Source organism: Peromyscus maniculatus, chromosome 15 (assembly GCF_049852395.1).
Source record: "Peromyscus maniculatus bairdii isolate BWxNUB_F1_BW_parent chromosome 15, HU_Pman_BW_mat_3.1, whole genome shotgun sequence".
Lineage (NCBI taxonomy): Eukaryota > Metazoa > Chordata > Mammalia > Rodentia > Cricetidae > Peromyscus > Peromyscus maniculatus.
This window is the reverse complement of record NC_134866.1, coordinates 30797213-30817444: the sequence shown is the minus strand read 5'-3', so window position 1 is coordinate 30817444 and position 20232 is coordinate 30797213. Positions and strand designations below refer to the sequence as shown.

The 20232-nt window shown below is 45.1% G+C and overlaps 1 protein-coding gene across 1 annotated transcript in view; it reads right to left on the bottom strand.

Annotated features, from left to right (window-relative positions):
- Positions 1 to 2423: 2423 nt before the first annotated feature.
- The window catches only part of Slc1a3 (solute carrier family 1 member 3), an 80268-nt gene continuing 62459 nt past the window's right edge, over positions 2424 to 20232 (bottom strand). Inside the window, exons 5-10 of the mRNA XM_042261452.2 lie at positions 17602 to 17644; positions 13753 to 14045; positions 11072 to 11305; positions 10325 to 10519; positions 7014 to 7148; positions 2424 to 4643 (exon numbers count right to left, since the gene is read on the bottom strand). Of these exons, the coding sequence (XP_042117386.1) occupies positions 4436 to 4643; positions 7014 to 7148; positions 10325 to 10519; positions 11072 to 11305; positions 13753 to 14045; positions 17602 to 17644 (1108 nt within the window). The 3' untranslated portion in view covers positions 2424 to 4435. The remainder of the gene's footprint in view (positions 4644 to 7013; positions 7149 to 10324; positions 10520 to 11071; positions 11306 to 13752; positions 14046 to 17601; positions 17645 to 20232) is intronic.

The window sequence follows — 20232 nt, the reverse complement described above, 5'->3', positions numbered from 1 at the left end:
GACTGAAACAATATTTGTTACTTGTCTGAAGTTCAAGTTTAATGGGGTGTTTTGTGTTTCATCTGACAACTCTATTTGCAGGAGTAGAATTTAGTGAAATATGAATGTCCTACAAGTCAAAGCTGGAGTAGCAGTTTTGTGGGTAGGAGGACCCTCCCCAATGGTTGGGAGGTGTCGCCAGGCTGCTTTCAGAGTGCTGGCATCTGACTGAGAAAGTAAGAAAGCGAAAGTACGGGAGAGTGAGAATCCGCTAGACTCCAGGACAGCGGTTCTCAACCTTCCTAATACTGAGACCCTTTAATACAGCTCCTCATGCTGTGGTGACTCCCAAACCATAACATTATTTTCGTTGCTACTTCATAGCTGCAATTTTGCTACTGTTATGAATCGTAATGTAAATATCGGTGTTTTCCGAGGGTCTTAGGTGACCCCTGCGAGGGTCGAGACCACAGGTTGAGAACCATTTGTGCAGGGGGTCCTGAAAAGTGATGCCTAGGAAAATGGGGCCTCTTGGAGAGATGTTGCGCAGGTAGGGTGGCAGAGGGAACCGAGAAAAGGAGACCTTCAGGAATTTTCTGGCTCTTGATGGCTTATTACAGATTAAGCCTGCTTGTTACTGCGGACTTCAGAATGAGGCCTTACTCAGGTGAATTCTCCAGCAGCAGGCCAGAGCCTTCTCCGTGGTGGTCTTGAATGGGCTTCCGTGAAAGCTAGCGGATGTTCCCCGGATTTCTCTTCACTTCCTCCCTTAGGACACTACGGCTCGCAGGCTCGCAGTCACAGTCCCTTCCCTCTCCGTTCCTTTTTTTTTTTTTTTTTTTTTTTTTTTTTTTGTGGGCTTATTCATTCAGAATGTGCCCCAGTCGTGACACCTCTCGGCTGCCCTGGCCCGGAGGGAGAGGAGGCCACACAGAGCTAGGCATTGTTGATCCAGATCTGGGACCACCCGGGTGGGAGCCGAGGAGACACAACCCACTAACACAGAGGCCTGATGACTGACAGCAGCTTCGGGTCAAGTGCCCAGCGGGCCGCCCGGAAAGAGGCCCTGTGTTCCGGACCCCAGCGGGGTCTTGCCCACAAAGCTCCCCTCCCCTCCCGGGGGAAGCAAACCCTCCCCGGCAAGCTCCCTCCAGGCTCATGCAAAAGGCGGAGCTAGGATCCCCCCTCCCCGCTTAGGAAGGACTCCTGTTGCTTTGGCCAGTGTGGAATGACAGGTTTACTACAGGAAAAGGAAGGCATGGGCCCTATCTTCTAAAGACCCAGACATTTTTAAAAATGTTAGGGGGAAAAAAAAAAACAACAAACCCAAAGCTAAATATATTTACTTAGAAACAGTGAAAAGGGTTAGCCTGATTTTTTTTTTCATAGTTCTGTTTGTGAGCAGATTTATGACCACCCACGTGGGGCTCTCGACCTGTTTCCGTTTCATTCTGGTTAGACTGGGACTGAGGTGCCCTGTTCCTCAGTCCCCTCCACAGTCTCACCGGCCAGGCTCTGGGGAGAGCCTCCACCTTAGGATGCAGAGCGAAGACAAACTGGTTAAGGAGCGAGGACTTTCTAGCAGGGGCTTGGTCTGCTGTGGCACCTCCCAGAACGCAATCCAATGTCCGGAATACCCCGCAGGCTTGCAGATAATCGCTCTCTCCGGGGTGACCAGGTTTTGATATTTTAGATGTGAGCCATCTCCTTCCTAGTCCCAAATCGGCTAAGTGAACATCATCTATGCCTTGGGAAAACGTTCAAATACGGTGATTTGTAAAAACTCCCATCCTAATATCTATACAGAAACTAGTGAAGATTAAGGAAAATGCAAAATGTACAAAACTTTATAATTCTAAGCGCTGTAATCCCGCTGAAGCCTTCCCAAGATGGCCTAAACTCCATGGGCTCTACGCAGGAAATTTTTCTGTAGGCGACTGCCCCCTGCTGGTAGCCAGAGAGATGAAAGAATCTACCGCTAGCACTTCAGGCTGGAGATTTCAGGATACTGCTTCAGGCTGGAGATTTCAGGATATTGGGTTCTAACTCTGTTCTTTTCCTAAATGGCAGCGGTAACCACAGAGATAAATCTACTTAATTTGGAGGCCAGACAGGAAATCACTATTTGAAAGAGTGCCATGGTAGCGCTTGCTTTTCTGGTTCCCAGCACAGAAATGATTCCCTTTATCTGAGAAATCGGAATCCGACCTGGGCAACTGATTGCAAGCTGTCACAGCACCGTGCATCCCACCTCGCTTCCTCTTTTTGGCCTCCCGTTCTAGGAGTTGAGCTACAGAATGCCATGATGTATTGCCTCTCGGCTAACCGCCCCGAGCTGGTTCTGCTAAGATTTTACCGTCCAGAGTCGCATCTTTCTCCGGCATGCCTTGTGCTCGCTACAGCATTTACATAAACGGGGAAAAAGAATAATAACAACATGCAAATACGTTAATGTAAAACTATTTCTTTCTTTATTGAAAATACATCTACAAAGTAATGCTTTCCAGTCCATAGTGGGTGCAAGCGTAGGCAGAGCCTCTGACAGACTGGCAAAGGGATCACCTTGGAGGATCTGTTTTCATAAGAAATGGTTAGTACAAAAAAACAAAAACAAAAATAAAAAAACCTCACACTGGGTAACAGCATTAATTTGACATGATTAAGTTTTGTTCTACTAGTATCTTCAAATAACTTCCACGTATATTAACGTCTGTAGTGTATTTCCCAAACAGAGTTTGCTGTTATTAAATGATTACTGCACCATAGCCTAGTGTTAACCTTTATATGCACGGAATGCTCGAGATCTCTATAAAATAGCTCTAATTGTAGATTGGGAGACGCATTTCTAGATACTCAGTTTGTTAGCATGATTATGTCCATTCACCATTTTCGGTCAGAAACTAATGCAGCTGGTACTATCTGATGGCTCTCAATGAGTATCTTTGACTGAATATTCCTGCTGTCTTTTCTTGTGTCCTCATTGACGTTATTTTCATGCTGACTCATCTACCACGTTTTTTTGTAGGGCCACAAACAAAACTAAAGCAAACTCCATTCTAGATGAGAATTTCGAACGATTTGCCAAGTGCCATTTCTATACAAAGAAGAATCTTGTTTCTTTCATTCTAAGTACTTTCTGTTTAAATTGTAAAACAAAACAAAAACAACAACAAAAAACTCCCCCAAAACTAGAAAACATTTTCAGAGATGAGAACATCTATTCAGTACATGGATATGCCCCAGAAATCTTATTTGTTTGACTCTGAAGTATGAAAGAAGTGGCATTAGATGTCATTTCTCTGGGGACTGATTGCAAACTGAAGACCTGAAGTGTTCAGGTTAACAAAAAGGGCCGAGATGTCGATCTCCCTTTTACTCCTCTGAAAGAAGACCAGCTGTTCTTGATCTTTATAAAGAATCCTCCCTCTGTAATGTGGGCCATGCTCTGTTCTTTCTCTGCTCCCTAGTGTTCTGTAGTAAGACCATGAGCACACTTGCTAATTGCTAGTCTTCTGTTTATTTCCTAAACATCTAATTGTCAGTTGAGGAAAGCTTTCTTAGAGCCATCCCTTGGGTTTGGGGAGAATACCCAAGAAGTGAGTGCTTCTAATATTGGTAAACAAAACAAATCAAACAAAAACAGGCAAGGGCCCCCACAAATAATCCCACTCCTGGAATGGCCTTCCACATGTCTACTTATATAACCAACATTTTGGACCCAGGACCTAGTGAGCCACACACAGCCTGCCCTTAAAGAGAAATCTCCATTTCCATTATATGTCCTCTTTGAGATCTCTGTGTTATACAGGGCAGGGTCTTCCTGGTGTCACAAAAAATCTCAGCTAGAGAGGCCCAGTGTGTCTAAAGGAATCGCTCATTGTCAGGATGAAAATACTGAGGCCAAGGCATGAGATGAGTCTCACTCAAGACCACACTTTCTGCTCTTCCGCAAGGCTGTGCATGTGGGCATTGCCCTGGTACTGATGAAGTCAGGAGAAATGGGGGAACACCTCTGCTACCCAAAAGGTAACTGATAATTGCTCATCAAGTTGTTACGTTTTAAGACTAAAACTCAATTGTGTTCTGAAGGGTTCTTATATTTTGAAAGTTGATTCTAAATTTTTTTTTAACTTATCATTTGTTTAATGCTTTTACTTACAAAACAATCGCTTAGGATTGTTTGCCATCTAAATCTGTAATATCAAAACGATGTTTGATTCCAATAACTTACTTGGTAAGAATAATATGAAGCGATTTAAAAATTCCAAATGTGGTCTGAAACCTATGTATTTTGGCTGCTGCCAAGCCCTCCCTTGTTTTTGGACATTTTTCCAATCCTATCGGAGTAGGGAGGAAGTGAGAAGGGGTTCACTGCATGAGCGAACTCAATGAGATGGACACACTGCAGAATAGTTTTTCCAACACCTGGTGCTTGAGAAAGCACTTCTGTGCTGGTCTACATCTTGGTTTCACTGTCAGCCACGGGTTTCTCAGGTTCATTGTCCTGGGCAATCAGCTGATAGGGCTTCTTCATTTCGTTCTCCTCAATCACGGAGTTCCCCATTTCAACATCTCGGTTCTTTAGTTCATGTCTCGACAAGTGCTCAACTATCCCTGCTCCCAGGGAGTCACCCAGCACGTTGGTGGTGGTTCGGAGGCGGTCCCTGTGGGTGGGGCAGGAAGGGAGGAAAAGAGAGGGTCCCATGAACACCCACCAGATCCCAGCTTCTATGGTGAACTGGCTAACGGCAAGAGGCTTTAGAAGCATCTTTTAACTCTTTGTTTGTAGTGTGTACCCCTCCAACGGAATGATTTCATACTTGACACAAACCTACAACAGTCACTGTCAAAAGTTGTAAGGACAAGTAGGTGATAAGTTTTCAGCGATTAGTCTGGCTATAAACAGAAGGTGAACAGTAAGGGCTGACCCCCCCCCCCCCCCGCAACTCCGTGTGTGTGTGTGTGTGTGTGTGTGTGTGTGTGTGTGTGTGTGTGTGTGTGCTCTCACCAGCAGTGTGGTCTTCAATTATTTTCTACCTTACTTTTTGAGATAGGGTCTCTTGTTGAACCCAGAGCTCACTGACCTAGCTAGACTGGCTCACCAGCCAATCCCAAAGGCCCCCCTGTCTCTGCCTTTCCAGTGCTGATGCCTGAAGTATAGGTGTGTGCCAGTGTGCCCTGCTTCTTTTTAACGGGTACTGTGCTGAGGATGGAACTCAGACCCCCATGTTACACAGCAAGCTCTCATACCCACTGAGACATTTCCCCAGGCCCTTTCTCCGTTTCTATTTAACATTTTCTCTTCCCTCCATTCACCTGACGTTGTACTAATGGTTCTCAAAGCATGGTCCAGAGGCTCCTTGGGGAGGTGTCCTGGGATACAAACCATTTCATAGGAACACTATGGTCTCATTTGCTTCCTTTACTCTTATTTTCTCAGGAATTTGTGGTAAATCTTGCATGGACTACATGATGTACAACCTCATAGCACACTGCATGCAGTCAGGACCATTGCAGCCATCTGATGTTAAGCAGGACATGTAGGGGACTTAGAAAATGTAACCCAGTGTCCTTCTTTTCACTAATCTTTTTGTCTAGTAGTGATTATTTTTCACAAAAAAATTGTTATTTATGTCAACCCACAACGAATTATTATTCTAGCTTTTAAAAGAAACGAAAACATGTGTGAGTTTTCATACTATGGTAATGGGTGTAAACCATATAGCTTTAATATGCCGCCCATTTCAATCAGTTTTACGCATGAAGATTGAAAAAAATCTTGGGAGTGGAAGCTCGTATTCTACCAAAGTCCCTTTTGTTTTTGTTGAGACAAGTTTTCATTTAGCCCAGGCTGACTTTGAACTCATTGTGTGGCTTAGGAGGATGGCCTCTAACTTTTGATCCTTTTGACTTCACTCCCCACGTGGCTGAGATGACAGGTTTGCACAGTCCTCCATCCATCCCCTCCCGGTTTGTGGGGTGCTGAAGAATGAACACAGAGCCTCGTGCACATTGGGCAAATACTCTACCAATCGAGCTACATCCCCAAAGTGCTGGTGTCAATTGATGTCTCAGAGGCCTACCATGGACTGAGTTCTTTCTTACCTGTCATTGAATGTAATCCCTAACGTCAACAGGAGGCGGAGAACACGGGTATCTCCACTTTTAGGGAGGTGGAAGCTATGGTGGTTAGGCAGGCTGATACTGTCACAGGGCCTGCGGTGATGACCCAGGTAACCCAGGAACTCATGCTCTGTCCCCTGGCCTTGGTGCAAACTGTTGGACTCTTCCTAGCTCTAGGGAAGTCTTCCCACGTGGACTCCAACATCCAATGTGTTTTCCTATGTACTCTCTTTGGGCATCCCTTAAACAATTTTTTTCCCAGTAGATGGGAATTTGAGAGACTAGGGACAGAGAATATCCCTGGAAGGGTGAGAGAAGAAGGCTTGAAGACAGACCCTGCATGGTGGGAATCTAAGAATGTGGAGGCTACATTCCTTGGGATTTTCCTCGGAGTGCCAGATCACTTCCACTAGATGATATGAGCGCTCTGTCTGCAGGGCTATCCCTCACCTCGTGGGTCTCAGACACAAACATCTGCCCTGAATTACCCCCACTGTTGTGGGAAGCACAGGGAGGAAGGGCCTGAGCTGGCATGTGGGGTCTGTAGCTCCGGCTGCTGAGGGGATGTGTTGTGCAACCCAGAGAGAGCCTGGCTGACTGATGTCAGCTTTGCAGACAGTGCGTTTCCCAACTCTGAGTGGCTTTATGGAGTGGGAGGGAGAGCAGCCAGATGGGCCCTACGGGCTGAGAAAGGAGGGAGTTTGCGCGGCATGTTAGGCTGGGACTCGAGATAAGGACTGGGGACCAGGTCGCGAGGAAGATTTAATTTCCAGCCCGTGTGTCTTTCTCTCTCTTCTTCTGCAGGTCCATTAGGCTGTTTGATATTCTAGAATTGTGGGGGTGCGGGAAGGGGGGTGGGCTTGTGGGTGGGAGCTACGGGGTGAGTCAGAACACAGTCCCCCGATACTCACAGAAACCAGTCCACTGCGATGATGAGTGTGATGTCATCCGTGGGCAGGCCCACAGATGTCAGCACGATGACCATGGTGACCAGGCCCGCCTGAGGGATCCCAGCTGCCCCAATGCTTGCAGCCGTGGCTGTGATGCTGTTGACAGAAGGACCCAAACAGAAAAGTTTACAAAGGCCTCCTAACGGAGAGCGCCTCGCAAAACTCATGTTCCCACGCTCGAGTGGAGGATCTGCTTTAGAAAAATGGAAATACATAAATAAGAATCATCCACCGAGCTCACAGTCATACTAATTAAAATCGATCGTGCACTTTTTATTACGTGTCAGCTGATAGGCCGGGTATGGTTTGCCTCATTTGATCGTCACCACGGCCCTTGTGAAGTGAGCTTGATTACTGTGACCGTTTTTAAGTAAAGAAATTGGTGGCTATATCCTTTTCTATGTTCTTACAATCATTTTGTAAGGTCTAAAAGGAAGCGGGGGTGGGGGGGCTGGGGGGGGTGGGGGGGTGACTCAGTGGTAGAGCATTTGCCTAGCACATGCCAGGCCCTGGATTCACCCCAGCGCTGCCAAGGAACTCACAGGTGAATCTGAGCTCCAAAGTGCCATAGGGTTGTAGTGACAATTTATTTCTCATAATTGCCTTCCTCAAGAGGCTAAGTTTCCACGATTGTTGTAGCGACAGAATTAAATTCACTAATTCGAAAGCAGAATGATTTCTGAACAAAATCCTATAGCGCTCTCTCTCGCTCTCTCTCTCTCTCTCTCTCTCTCTCTCTCTCTCTCTCTCTCTCTCTCTCTCTCTCTCTCTCTCTCGTGTGTGTATGTGTGTGTGTGTGTTCAGTATGGACCCAGTTGCATGTGTGTTAATTGTCCAAGACTTATTTGATAGAGTGATGTGAAAGTGTGAAACTGTCTCCTCACGAATAATAAAGCCTTGGCAAGATCTAAATGGCTTATGATTCCCCCATACTCCTTCCCTGCTGGGGCACTAGAGTGGCTAGTTTGTATGGCCACCTAGAATGAAATCAACACTTCCCAGCCTCCTAAATTCTGGCTCATGACACATAGATGGACTTCCCCTCTTCCTGCTGGCAAACATTTTAAGTGGTGAAAAGCCATTACGGCCCACCTGGCTGAAGGGGCTACCTAGAAGCTTTGGAACTACAGTCTTTGTTCCTTACATTGTGGAACACCGCCCAGCCTTGAGGGTTGTGTGGAGTAAACCTTAAAGAGAAATGTATTTGTACCTTGTTTAGGTCACTGAGACCTTTTTCATTATTAACTCACATACAGCTGAAGCTTTATCTTAACTCAGGCTCTTCAGCCAATATGCCAAGGTGTGTCTGAGAAGAGGCTATATATAGGGCATGGAGACACTGATCTCCAGCCTCCTGTGTGGTTAGATTGGGGCTCCTGATCCATGGTGATCCTACGATCCCAATTGCTGGTCAGCCAATGATCACAGTTGCTGGTCAGCCTATGATCCCAATCACTAGTCAGCCTATGATCCCAATGCCTGGTCAGCCTATGATCCCTGATCACAGTAGCCTAACCCCATCATTATACTCTAGTGTATACTGCAGCTATTACCCCTTCCTAACAACATACACCCAAATACAGAGCATAACACATTTCTAAATAAACATAAGAAAAATGTGGGGTGGGTGATGGAGATGAAACTCTTCCAAAAAGGTCCAAAAATAATACTTTAAGGCATAAAATCGAGATTTGATCTTGATCTGAGAGGAAAAAAATTTGCAAAGGACATATGGGGAATTCTGAAGATAGGATGGGTATTTTGGAAGTCCTTTGGAGATTATTTCTTGTGGGTCCGTAGAAGAATGTCCTTATTCTTAGGAGATGATCGTGGCAGGAGTAGAGAGGGAAGAAGAGAAGAGAGGAGAAGGAGCGAGAGAGGGAGAGCACAGGCATGGCAAAAGTTAATATGTAGGTCTAAGTAGAGGAGATTGTAATATTGTTTCAACTTTTCCATATCTAGGGAAACTTCACTAAGGAGCCACTGTGGGAACCAAGGTTCGATTTCTAATATTGTTAAATTCTGAAATAGCTAGATTCAAGCCCACAGCAGTGAAGGGCGCAGCTGCTCTGAACTTGGAGTCTTAGAGCCTCCTGCACTTGGTCCTTCCGGCTCCTTGCATTTGCTCGGGTAGTGAGAAAGGACAGAGGATTAAATCCGCACCTACGCAGGGGCCGTCTTTGGCAGGTACGAGGGAAACTGCCAGGAACGACAGCCGCCGCCGCAGAAGGAAACTACGAGATTTGAGAAAAGCACAAAAAGGAAAATTGCGTTTCACTGGACACCTTAAGTGCTGGTTAAATGGTTCTCCATAAAACTGAGTTCTCTGCCTTCCTTGCATGGTCTGTCATTTATCTTATTCTGTCCAAAAACTAACGCAAGAGAATAAACTAACCTGGTTTTCAAGGGTATTTTCATTTTCCAATATTACCTATAGATATAGTTTATTGTTTTCAAATTTGGAGTATAACTTAATGTTTCTAAAACAGAATTTTCTATACTATATATTTTGTAGATATTAAAAATGAGCTATAGGTATAACTATAAATTCTGTATTGATAAACAAACCAATCAAGGGCTGTGGGATTTTCAGGTGCCTAGTGGCTTTACCCAGCAGGTCCACGTAGAGAGGATGATTGGACCACGGGCCTGAGTGCAGGTGTCTGAGATGGTCTGCACTTGGCTGTGCTGGGGGAGGAGGTCTTTTGCGCCACCCCTTGGCATCTCTATAAATACCCTAGGGCAGAGAGAGTCAAGGCCCATTGGAATAGGTTCCAGGCCCTCTCAAGGCTATCCTTTATTTTCTATCTGTTTATTTCCAAACTCTAAATCCTTCTGTCTAATATTTCCTGCTGCTCTCACTCAAGGAAACTCTGGGGAACTGTGGGGCTGGTGGGCAGCTGCCCCACAAAGGGGTACATGGTATGTATGGTACTGGTAATTACTAGAAAAGAAGTGTGTACATGTCCTTGCACTGGAAAAGGTCTTTGGAAATCAGTCATGGGCAGTGGTTACCTAACAGAAAGACTGAATATGGTAACAGGTAAGTTATACTTTCCATGTCATACACTTCTGCATTATTTGAATGAATATTCATGCCTGAAGTTAAAAAAGCTGAAAAATATATAAACCCCAAACTGCCCCCTCCCACTCCAACCTCCTGTTTATGTGGGAGCCCCTTCCCATCAAGTTCTTCGCCCAACTTCGCACATTTACTCATCGGTTAAAACCATTCTGAAGGAAACGTTGAGTAGAGAAATCTTCCCTTGTACCTTATGGTAATAATCTGTCCGAAGTTCAGGTCAAAGTTGTTAACTTGAGCGATGAAAATGGCCGCCAAAGCCTCATAGAGGGCGGTCCCGTCCATGTTAATGGTGGCGCCCACGGGGAGCACGAATCTGGTGATGCGTTTGTCCACGCCGTTGTTCTCTTCTAGGCACTTGAAAGTGATGGGAAGGGTGGCAGAACTGAGGACAGCAAAACAGGGCATGTCAGCTGAGGGCCCCCAAGAGTTCCGTGTTTTGTCTTTGGTCTTTGGCACAGACAGTTCCTTCCTCTCTCATGTCCTGACTAAGTCAGCAGGTGTCTGCATAGGGGGTTTTGAGTGGTGTGGTGGCCTCACAGGGTCACGTGGCCACTCTTCTGGGCCTGGATTCCTCTGAGGAATTACTTGTGATTATTCCCATACCCCGGATGGATGCCTGGACCACATCATTTTCTCCCTTTTCTCTCAGGCAGACATCAATGGAAGACAGAAAGCCAGTGGCTAGGAAAAGGGTCTTCCTTCCCCTCCTCCCCCCTCTCCTCACCCCCCAAATGATTTACAGATTAGCTGTTCCCTGGATCCCAAGGAGGTATGATTAGTGTCAGAGTTGAAAAGAGCCAATTCAATATTCCCGAAATTTAAAACCCTGAATGAAATGAAATGCCTCTACTTATCCCCAACCCAAGAGGCTCAGGTCCAAGGTAAAGGCTTAGACACACTTTCTTAGGGGAGTAAGCCCTATATGTGCACATACCTTGAGGAGGTCCCCAGAGCTGTGATGAGGGCTTGCAGCAAACCTCCAATGAAAACCCAGGGGTTCTTTCGGGTTACCAGGAAGTAGAGGAGGGGCAGGACAATGACCGCATGAATGAGGAGGCCGACAATGACTGTCACTGTGTACATGGCGAGCTGCCCCCCAATCACACCCATGTCTTCCATCTCAACGATTTTCCCTGCGATCAAGAAGAGGATGCCCAGAGGTGCATACCTATTGGAAAGCAGCACACACTCAATTAGAAGTTTGATCCCTATAAGTTATTGCACGTAAATTACCAAGTGGGTGGGTGGGGGGAATAAAGAAGGAAAGACGGCATTTCCAAAGTCCTGTAGAAACTACAGATGTCATTCTTTTCTGCTTAAAATACACAGTCCCCCAGATATTTCTAAGTTATTCTGAATTGCTCTAGGACATCCCACCCTCTCTCCACCTTAGGAAGGAGAAGAATTTTTAGCTCTCATCTCCATTTTCCTAGATGCAACTGGGGCCCTGCTTGGGCCCTTCCCTCTTGACTCCTGCTAGGCACCTGGAACACCCTTTCCAGAACGTTTTCCACACCACAGCCTGCTTCCCCGAGCTAAAGCAGGAGGCACGCTATGCCCTGCTAGGCTATGCCATCACGTGGTCAGCTTTCTTAGTCCAGAACGGTGTTTCTCAATCTGTGGGTCACGACCCCTTGGGGGGGGCGTCAAATAACTCTTTCACAGAGGTTTCCTGTGACCATCAGAAAACACTGACATTTGCATTACGGTTATGAAGTATCAACAAAAATAATTTTATGGTTGGGGGGTGGTCACCACAACATGAGGAACTGTGTTAAAGGGCTGCAGCTTTAGGAAGGTTGAGAAACCCGGCTGTAGGGTCGCTTTATTGCTTTCTCCCATAGGGTATGCTCCACTTAAAATATTACTTGGTGATTTTCTTCAAGTCACCTTTTATACTTAAGTAAATTTCCTTTCACAGGAAATTTTATGTTACTATGCAAACTAAATACTAGTACCACTTACCATAAATAGAAGACCATAAAATAAACCCAGAGCTATTAAAATTAATAAAGTGTGTGGATGGACGGCTGCAGTTGGGTTACAGGCATTTGCATTAAGTAATTATCCACAGGCTGTTACTCACAGCGCCTGCAAGAACGGGCAGATGACCCTATAATGACTCACACATACTGGACTAACCCTACTTGCTCAAAGGGGTGACTTTCAACTCCCTTTGCATGATGGGTGCACTAAGCTCAAACGAACCACACTGCCAAACGCAGAAGCCAATCGCCCTTAAGGAGAAGGGTCTGCTGGGAACTGCGGAGGGCTTGCTGCAGCTCAAGCAATACAACGCTCCTTTCAAAGGTCCTTAAAAAATGCAGGCCAGGAAATCACAGAAGTACCTGTTCTCAGAAATGTAATAATTCAATGTTGAGTGTGTAGGCGAATGTACAGCTAGAAAAGCTACATGTGAGGTTCATTCAGTGGCCTTGAATGGGCTCCTTTCATGGAAGGGGTGAAAGGTGGAGGCATTTTAATAATCTGAAGATAAATGTCCACTTTCAGCCAGGCCAGGGTTTCAAAGCGGCCTTCCAATTGAAGGCTCCTGTGGGGACCACATTCTGACCTGTCTTTGTGCCAAGTTCATATTCGTCTTGTGCAAACTCCTAAAAAGTGGATTTCTATGGGCTTCCGGGGCGTTAGAGACAAAGGATAGTTTTAATCATGTTGGTGAGTGAATGCTCTTCTCAGCGATTGATGCCTTCCTGCCCCAGGTGCCAAGAAGGACCCTAGATATTAAAAATAAAGGATGAAAGAAAAGCAACTCCCACATAAGGCCTACGCCAAGCAAGGGGCTCTCTCCGTGCTGGGGACAGTTTACTTTCCAAAGTCAATGCTCTCCCCTGTGGGTTTAGTTTTTCTTTTGTCCCCTGCTCTGAATTTTATTAAAGGAAGTTCTGTTGTAAGTTGTGGCTGAGCAGTCCATAATACTTCCTGTGAATCCTCTTGCAGGCCGCTACAGCTCTGCGACATAGACTTCTTTTTTAGGGTTCAGCTAGAAGGGAAAACTCATTTCCCCACCCCCACCCCCTCTTCCAATGATCCAGGGGCTATGTTTGCTTTTTTCTCCTCCTGAGAATGCTCTTTTTGTACAACTGGATGTGCCTAGTCATTCTGATTTGAGCAAAAATCTCACCCCAAGCCTTCTGTACCACCTAAAGCAAACGACACAGCTTCTCCTCCCTTTTACTTTTTTTTTTTTCCACCACACTATGACTCAGGAATATGATATTTATTTGCTTGCTCATTGTTTGTCTTCCTTAAAAGTGTGTGAGACCCAGTGTGCCCTCGTCTGCTCTCTCTGTTGCTGCGGCTAGTATGCTGGGCCCTCTATTCTTATCATGGAGTAGAAACTCAATAACTGTGTGAATGAATAACTAAGCACATGTGGAGGGGGTGGAGGGTGAGGAAGTCGAACCTTTCCAAAACAAGGAAGTACATTTAGGTTCAGGGCCTCTGCAGTGCCAGAAACACACTAACTTTCTTGTGGTTTCCAGGAAAAGATCACTGCAACCATCTGTCCGGCTCGTTGGCATCCTTCTCAAAACAGCACACACCCATTGCAAGAGGGGTCGTATACACAGCTAGGAAGCACATAGAAATACGTACCACATGATCACCGCTACCAATCTCATGATGGCTTCGTTAAGAGAATCAAAGAAATCTCTCAGCGCTTGGCCCTGCTCCTTCATGTTTCCAATCACAAACCCAAAGCACATGGAGAAGACAACTAGGCCCAGGGCATTGACCCCATTCACAGATCCAGGAACGGGTACCATCTCCTCCCGGATCCGGGTCAGTGTCTCCATGGCCTCTGACACATTGTTGATCACGGCGCCCAGGACTGTCTCGTTGGCCTGGATGGGCACTTTAAAGCTTCTCTTCTCATAGCTGGTTTTAAACTTAAAAATAAGAAGCACAACAAGAACCAAGTGATTTTTATTTTTCTTTTTACACTTCCTTGCTGTCCAAGTTTCCTATCATGATACATGTTATTTTATATTCAAAGGACAGTGTTATAGACAGTATCTATACACCTACCCATGTATTATCTATCTAAATTGTGGCAAATCCCTATTTCTCAACACAGACACATACACACTGAAATACATATGAATCACAATGCACACATATACACCCAAACACACGACAAATTACGATAAGGAGGAAATCTCTGGCTAAAGACATCAGACTCAGCACACACACACCTTTGCTTTCTTCTGAAGTCTTTGTGAAATGACTCGAGTGAGATTTTTCAAACAGCCACAAATTCAAATATTCCTAAGTCCTTTTGTCTTCTATGGAGACCATGCACAAATAACTTACCATCCTTCATTTCATATCCTACAGCTGTGAAACGGGATAGCCACTGATTTTACCTCACAGGGTTGCGGCAATGGCCATGTTAAACACCACAAGGGACAGCATTGTGTAAAATGTAAAGTACAACATTAACGTGGACTAATGATATTCAGTGACAATTCCCTTCAGCATTAGACTTGGTTAGAAACTTCAGAGGACAGGAGGAAAAAATCCTCAAACAACTGATCTTCGAGTCATTCCTGATTTTATAAATTCCTATTCTTTGTTGTTTTTTTGTTTGGTTTGTTTTGTTTTTCAAGACAGGGTTTCTCTGTGTAGCTTGCAGCCTGTCCTGGAACTAGCTCTGTAGACCAGGCTGGCCTCAAACTCAGAGATCTGCCTGCCTCTGCCTCCTGAGTGCTGGGATTAAAGGTGCGCACCACATCACCTGGCCATCAATTCCTATTCTTAATAGCTCCCTGCTTAGTCAGTGGTGATGACAATCTTCTTGCTCCAAGACCATGTCACTTCTCTCCTAAGCCAGGTCTTGCCCTCCCCCCCCCCAGCTCCTGTGTAGATAAGCCAGTCAGCAAGTGCTGAGAACATTGCTGTGGCCACAGTTAAGCCTATCCCTCGGTGACCTCCAGAAAAGTGAAATCCCTGCCCTGGCCTTGATAGCATTGGTCCTAAAGCAACAGTGAGTACCAGTGTGTGATCGTTGACTGGGTTTAGAATCTAGGGAGGAAGGCATGGCCACACATGAAGTACTTGGCTATTTTTGTACCAAGAATGAGCAGGAGACTTCCTGGTCTATTGGAAAGCTACCATCTCCAAACAAGGGCATGGTCAGCTGTCAATATGGTGGATTGCTGGTCACTTTAAAAACACATAAAATTCTATTACAGTCAACTCTCAGTCTCTTCACTGGGGTATTTGTGGATTCTGTGGATTCTCCAGGGTACATTTTCAGGCCTGGTCATCCGGTCTTAAGCCTCCTACTCTTCACCTTTAGACATAGAAACCTTATTTGCATTCTAGTCTAAGCCAAATAGATCTTAGGGCAACACATTTGCTTCCCCCTCACAGTCCTGCAAATGCACCCAAACTAAACACAAGCCTGTGAAGGTCAGCACTTTTCCCGTCTAGCAGATCTAGAGATCAGCGTTTTTGATGTCCTCCATTGCCAGCTCATGAACAGACAGACTCACGATGCTGGGTTGGTTGGTTGGATTGAAAGGGATTTATTCTTTATTGTTACTGTAGTTCTTGAATAAAGGAAGTTAGATTTTTGGCTGCCTGAGCATTTTTTTTACTTTTGGGGTCCTGGGAACTAAACTCGGGGTCTCGAATGTGCTCTCTAAGCACTCTACACCTAGCCTGCGTCCACATCCCTCTTTTTTGTCACACACACACACACACACACACACACACACACACACACACACGTATAAAATTAAAATTTTGTTGCATTTATTTATCTAATGGGGGGTAGGGGCACATGCCGTGGTGCACGTGTGGAGGTCAGAGAGCAATTTGGGAGGGTCATTTCTCCTTCCAACACGTGGGTCCCAGGGACTGACTTCAAGGTATCAGGCTCGGTGACAAATGCCTTTACCAGTTAAGCCATCTTGCCTGCCCTTTGCTTTATGTTTTGAGACAATGCCTCATTAAATCACCCAGGGTAGACTTGAACTTACTCTGTAGCCCAGGCTAGCCTTCGGCTTGTGATCCTCCTGCACTCTATTGGCTTAGAAGGGAGTGTGTTTTGATCTTGTAATCTGCTGTGCATTAGCTTTTTACAAATAGTCTAAGGGAGGGGAAAGATGGTGTCTCTCATGTGTAAAACCCAGTTCTCCATGAGGTCAGGGTTTGGTTTTATTTTGTGTGTCCCAAGCAGAAAGGTTGGGTGAGTTGAACCACAGAGAAGAGTGTTTGGGAAGTAGCGTTTAATCTACAGTATATTTCCCCTTTCACAGCTTGGGCAACAGAGCTTTTTTAATCAAGCGAGGTTAGGAAGAACTATATTTCCCAATACTAGAAGATGTTTGTACCCATCACGTGGAGAGCCAAGAACTGCTAAGATAAGGGGCGGAAAGGGATGGACCTCACCATGACCTCCAGGTAGAGTCTCTGGGTTGCTTTCTAGGAAGCAACATGGAGCAGTAGGAAGAGGATGGAAGTCACGGATCTGAATTCTGGGTTTGCCATTTACTACTTGTGAGAACCTGTGCTTGTTACGTAATCCCCTATTCTCATAAATGAGCAGCCTCCTGAGTGAAGACCGTGCTACTCACCATGGTCATGGGAGGACTAAATAGAACATTGGTGCTTGGCACGCAGCAGGCATTTCGTCAATGATGATGCCATTCCTTTCCAATATGGTTCTTCTCTAGAATCCCTAGGACCCTGCATAGACTTTTAATAAGTAGGCCGGTGATTTTTAAACCAAGCCCAGAAACCAGAATAGTCTGTCTAACTTTAAAGCAAGTTGTTAGTACATTTATTAATATTTGAATTTGCTTGCTTTGGTGAGTTTTTGCATGGGAACCCAAGGAGAGGAAGAAAGAGAGGAGAGGGCCTCCTAATTAGTCCTCTTAAAAATAACATAGACTAAGTGTGCTGTTTGTGTGTGATATGAGTGTGCCTGGCAACTAGGACACCTTTAACACAAGTAAAGGACCATGGTCACCTAAGTGTCCCACGTAATCCTGGTGCTTTCCGTATAGTTGGCCAGAAGTATTTCTTACTGCAGAGAAGGAAAAGGCAAGAGAAGAGGGCCCTACTGGCTTGATATGTCCAAGAGGTATTTATGTTTTATTATTTTTAAACATGTGTGTGTGTGTGTGTGTGTGTGTGTGTGTGTGTGTGTGTGTGAGAGAGAGAGAGAGAGAGAGAGAGAGAGAGAGAGAGAGAGAGAGAGAGAGAGAGAGAGAGAGAGAGAGTAGGTATGTGCATGTGAATTTAGGTGCCTGGAGAGGTTAGGGGTGTTGGATCTACTGGAGCTGAAGTTACTCGGGTTGTGAGTCACTGGACATAGATGCTGGAATCAGAACTTGGGTCCTCTGGAAGAGCAGTCAGTACTCATAAACACTGAGCCATCTTTCCAGTCCCCAAAGAAGAATTTAAAAGGTGACTTGGTAGCTGGAGAGCGTTTACCTGTTTAAAGCAGGCTTCCACCAGATTGGGAGGGAACATGTTCCTGCAAAGAAAGCAGCAGTCATTTGCAAAACTTCCCCAATAGGAACTTTGTTTCTTAAATACTGCACCACTGTGTCTAAGGTAATGAATCAAGCAGCAAATGGAAAAACAGACATTGTGACTTGAAACTGGATACATGGTTGTTCCTAGGTATGGCCCATGCAATTCATGTTTTTCAGGGAAGTCCCAAATTCAACCCAAATATCCTCCTTTCAGCCCATGGGATTTTTTCATTCAGCCATTAGATTATTAAAACCTCCCTCCTTGGAAGAAACAGAGATGATTTCTCCATCAGCAGAGTGGCTGACTCTGTACATATCCAAAAGAGGTTATGTTGTGGTGGTGCTATGAATCTAGGGATCGAAAGATATGATTCGAAAGACATGATTAGTTGCACCATGGACTATTTTTCTCTGCAGGCTTTCAGGGAGATAGAGACAGCATCCCAGAGAGTCCGAGGCTCTTTGGGAGTCAGTGGAGAGCTTGACCCAATATTTGAACTTGAGGCCTCTGTGGCAAGGTTTGTCACTTCCTCAGAGATTGTATCAGAGTGATGATTTGAGGAGGAGAAACAGTCTTGCTCAGGAATATGACACTGGCCAAGTCAACGGCAACCACTTGTGTCTCTGTTGATTCATCTACAAAGGAGGAGCGTGGATTAAACCACCATTGGGACTCTACAATGGGAGACTGGGAGGAGACAGGACTCTTGAACTGGAGATTCTAGAGACTGTGTGCTGTCAAACTCATACTTTAAGGCTATAATTGTTTGACTCTTTCTTGTTGCTATCTGGACCCTCCAGTTTTCTTTTCCTTCCAATCTTTGCTCTGTGGGTTTTTTTCTATGACACAAGTGTACATTTAAAGAACTTCTAAGATAAATGTCCAAGCTAAGGAAGGGGCAGGAGAGCCACACACTTTTTACTGGGGCCAAGGACAGAAACTTATGATGCTCTGAGGGGCCAACAGATATAGGCCTGGGATAACAAGATCTCAATTTTCAAAGGCAAAAATGACAAAAAAAAGACAACATAATATTTCTAACCCAAACTAACCACTTGTTCCTGGAAACATAGTAAAAGTTGTAATTAGTTCCACGAACTTAATAAAAACAGTTATCAGTTACTAATTTGCAGGGATCTTTTTATAATACTTCTTAATTTTTTGAAATTATTATATAATTATATCATTTGCCTTCCCTATCCTCTCTCCAACTCCCCCCATGGATGGGTATCTTTGTTATTGCTCTCACTGGGCAGGGAATACAAGGCAGGTAGAGCATTGGGATGTACTCGATGAAAAGACTTTCAAGAAAAGGTCTCATTGTGGTTGGGTGAGGCTAACAGGTGGAGGACATGAGGTTGTCCCTGGCGGGAATGGAGAGGTGCCACAAAGGAGACCCTCTTCTCCAAATGTCTCTTGACTCACTCTTGAAATGGCATTTGAAATCAGTCCCTTGAAGAAGCTTCTTTCAGACCAACCATTGGGAACCCTTGGGAGTGGCTATTGAGCATAGGCAAATTTGGGTTTTTGCAGGTAAGATGTAAAGAGGAAGAAAAGGTTAAGTTTTGATGGGAAAGACTAGGGCCACAGAGTTAGAGAATGCAAAGCAGGCAGGAATCTAGAGGCATCCTCCATTTGCCCTGCTAGATCCCTCCAGCATTCTGTGCAGAGCGCTAGGATCTAACCCGTAGGGAACACAGCATATAGATTTGCTTGTTTTCTGACTCTTTTTGGCTTTGTTTAGTGGCATTTGCTGACAGCTTCCAGGGTAATAAGAGAAAAAAAAGTATATCAAATGCCATCAGTCCCTTGACCTGTTCAGCTTCCTATTTGTCTCATTATACCTTAGGGCCTCCCTGAATCTGTTCAGAGACAGGGTCTTGCTATGTAGCCCAGGTGAGGCAGGCTTTAAATTCATGATTCTCCTGTTACAGTCACCCAGGGCGGAGATTATAGTTTGTACTATTGTAGAATAATATGTTAATAATATGTTACTTTTGTTTATGTTGCATTTGTTTAACTCTGTGAAGCCATGTTCCTTTGCCTGTCTAAAACACCTGATGGTCTAATAAAGAGCTGAACAGCCAATGGCAAGGCAGGAGAAAGGATAGGCAGGGCTGACAGGCAGAGAGATTAATAGAAGGAGAAATCTGGGAAGAGGGAAGGAGAAGGAACAAGAAAGGAAGGAGGAGGACTTCAGGGGCCAGCTACTCAGCCACCCAGCTACACAACCAGCAACAGGGTAAGAAAGAAAGGTGTACAGGAATAGAGAAAGGTAAAAGTCCAGAGGCAAAAGATTGACGGGATCATTTAAGGAAAGCTGGCTAGAAACAAGCCAAGCTAAGGCTGGGCGTTTATAATTAAGAATAAGCCTCCATGTGTGATTTATTTGGGAGATGCGTGGCAGGCCCCCTAAAAGAGCAAAAACAAACAACAACATTGCATGGCCATGCTGACTTTCAGAGTTCCTTTTGAATATAGAGAGTGCTTGTTGTTAAGATCTGACTGATCCAAGGGCAGGTGTGTGGAGAGAAAGGAAGAAAATGTCAGGCTCAAACTTTGTCTTGCTCTGATGATCACCAACTC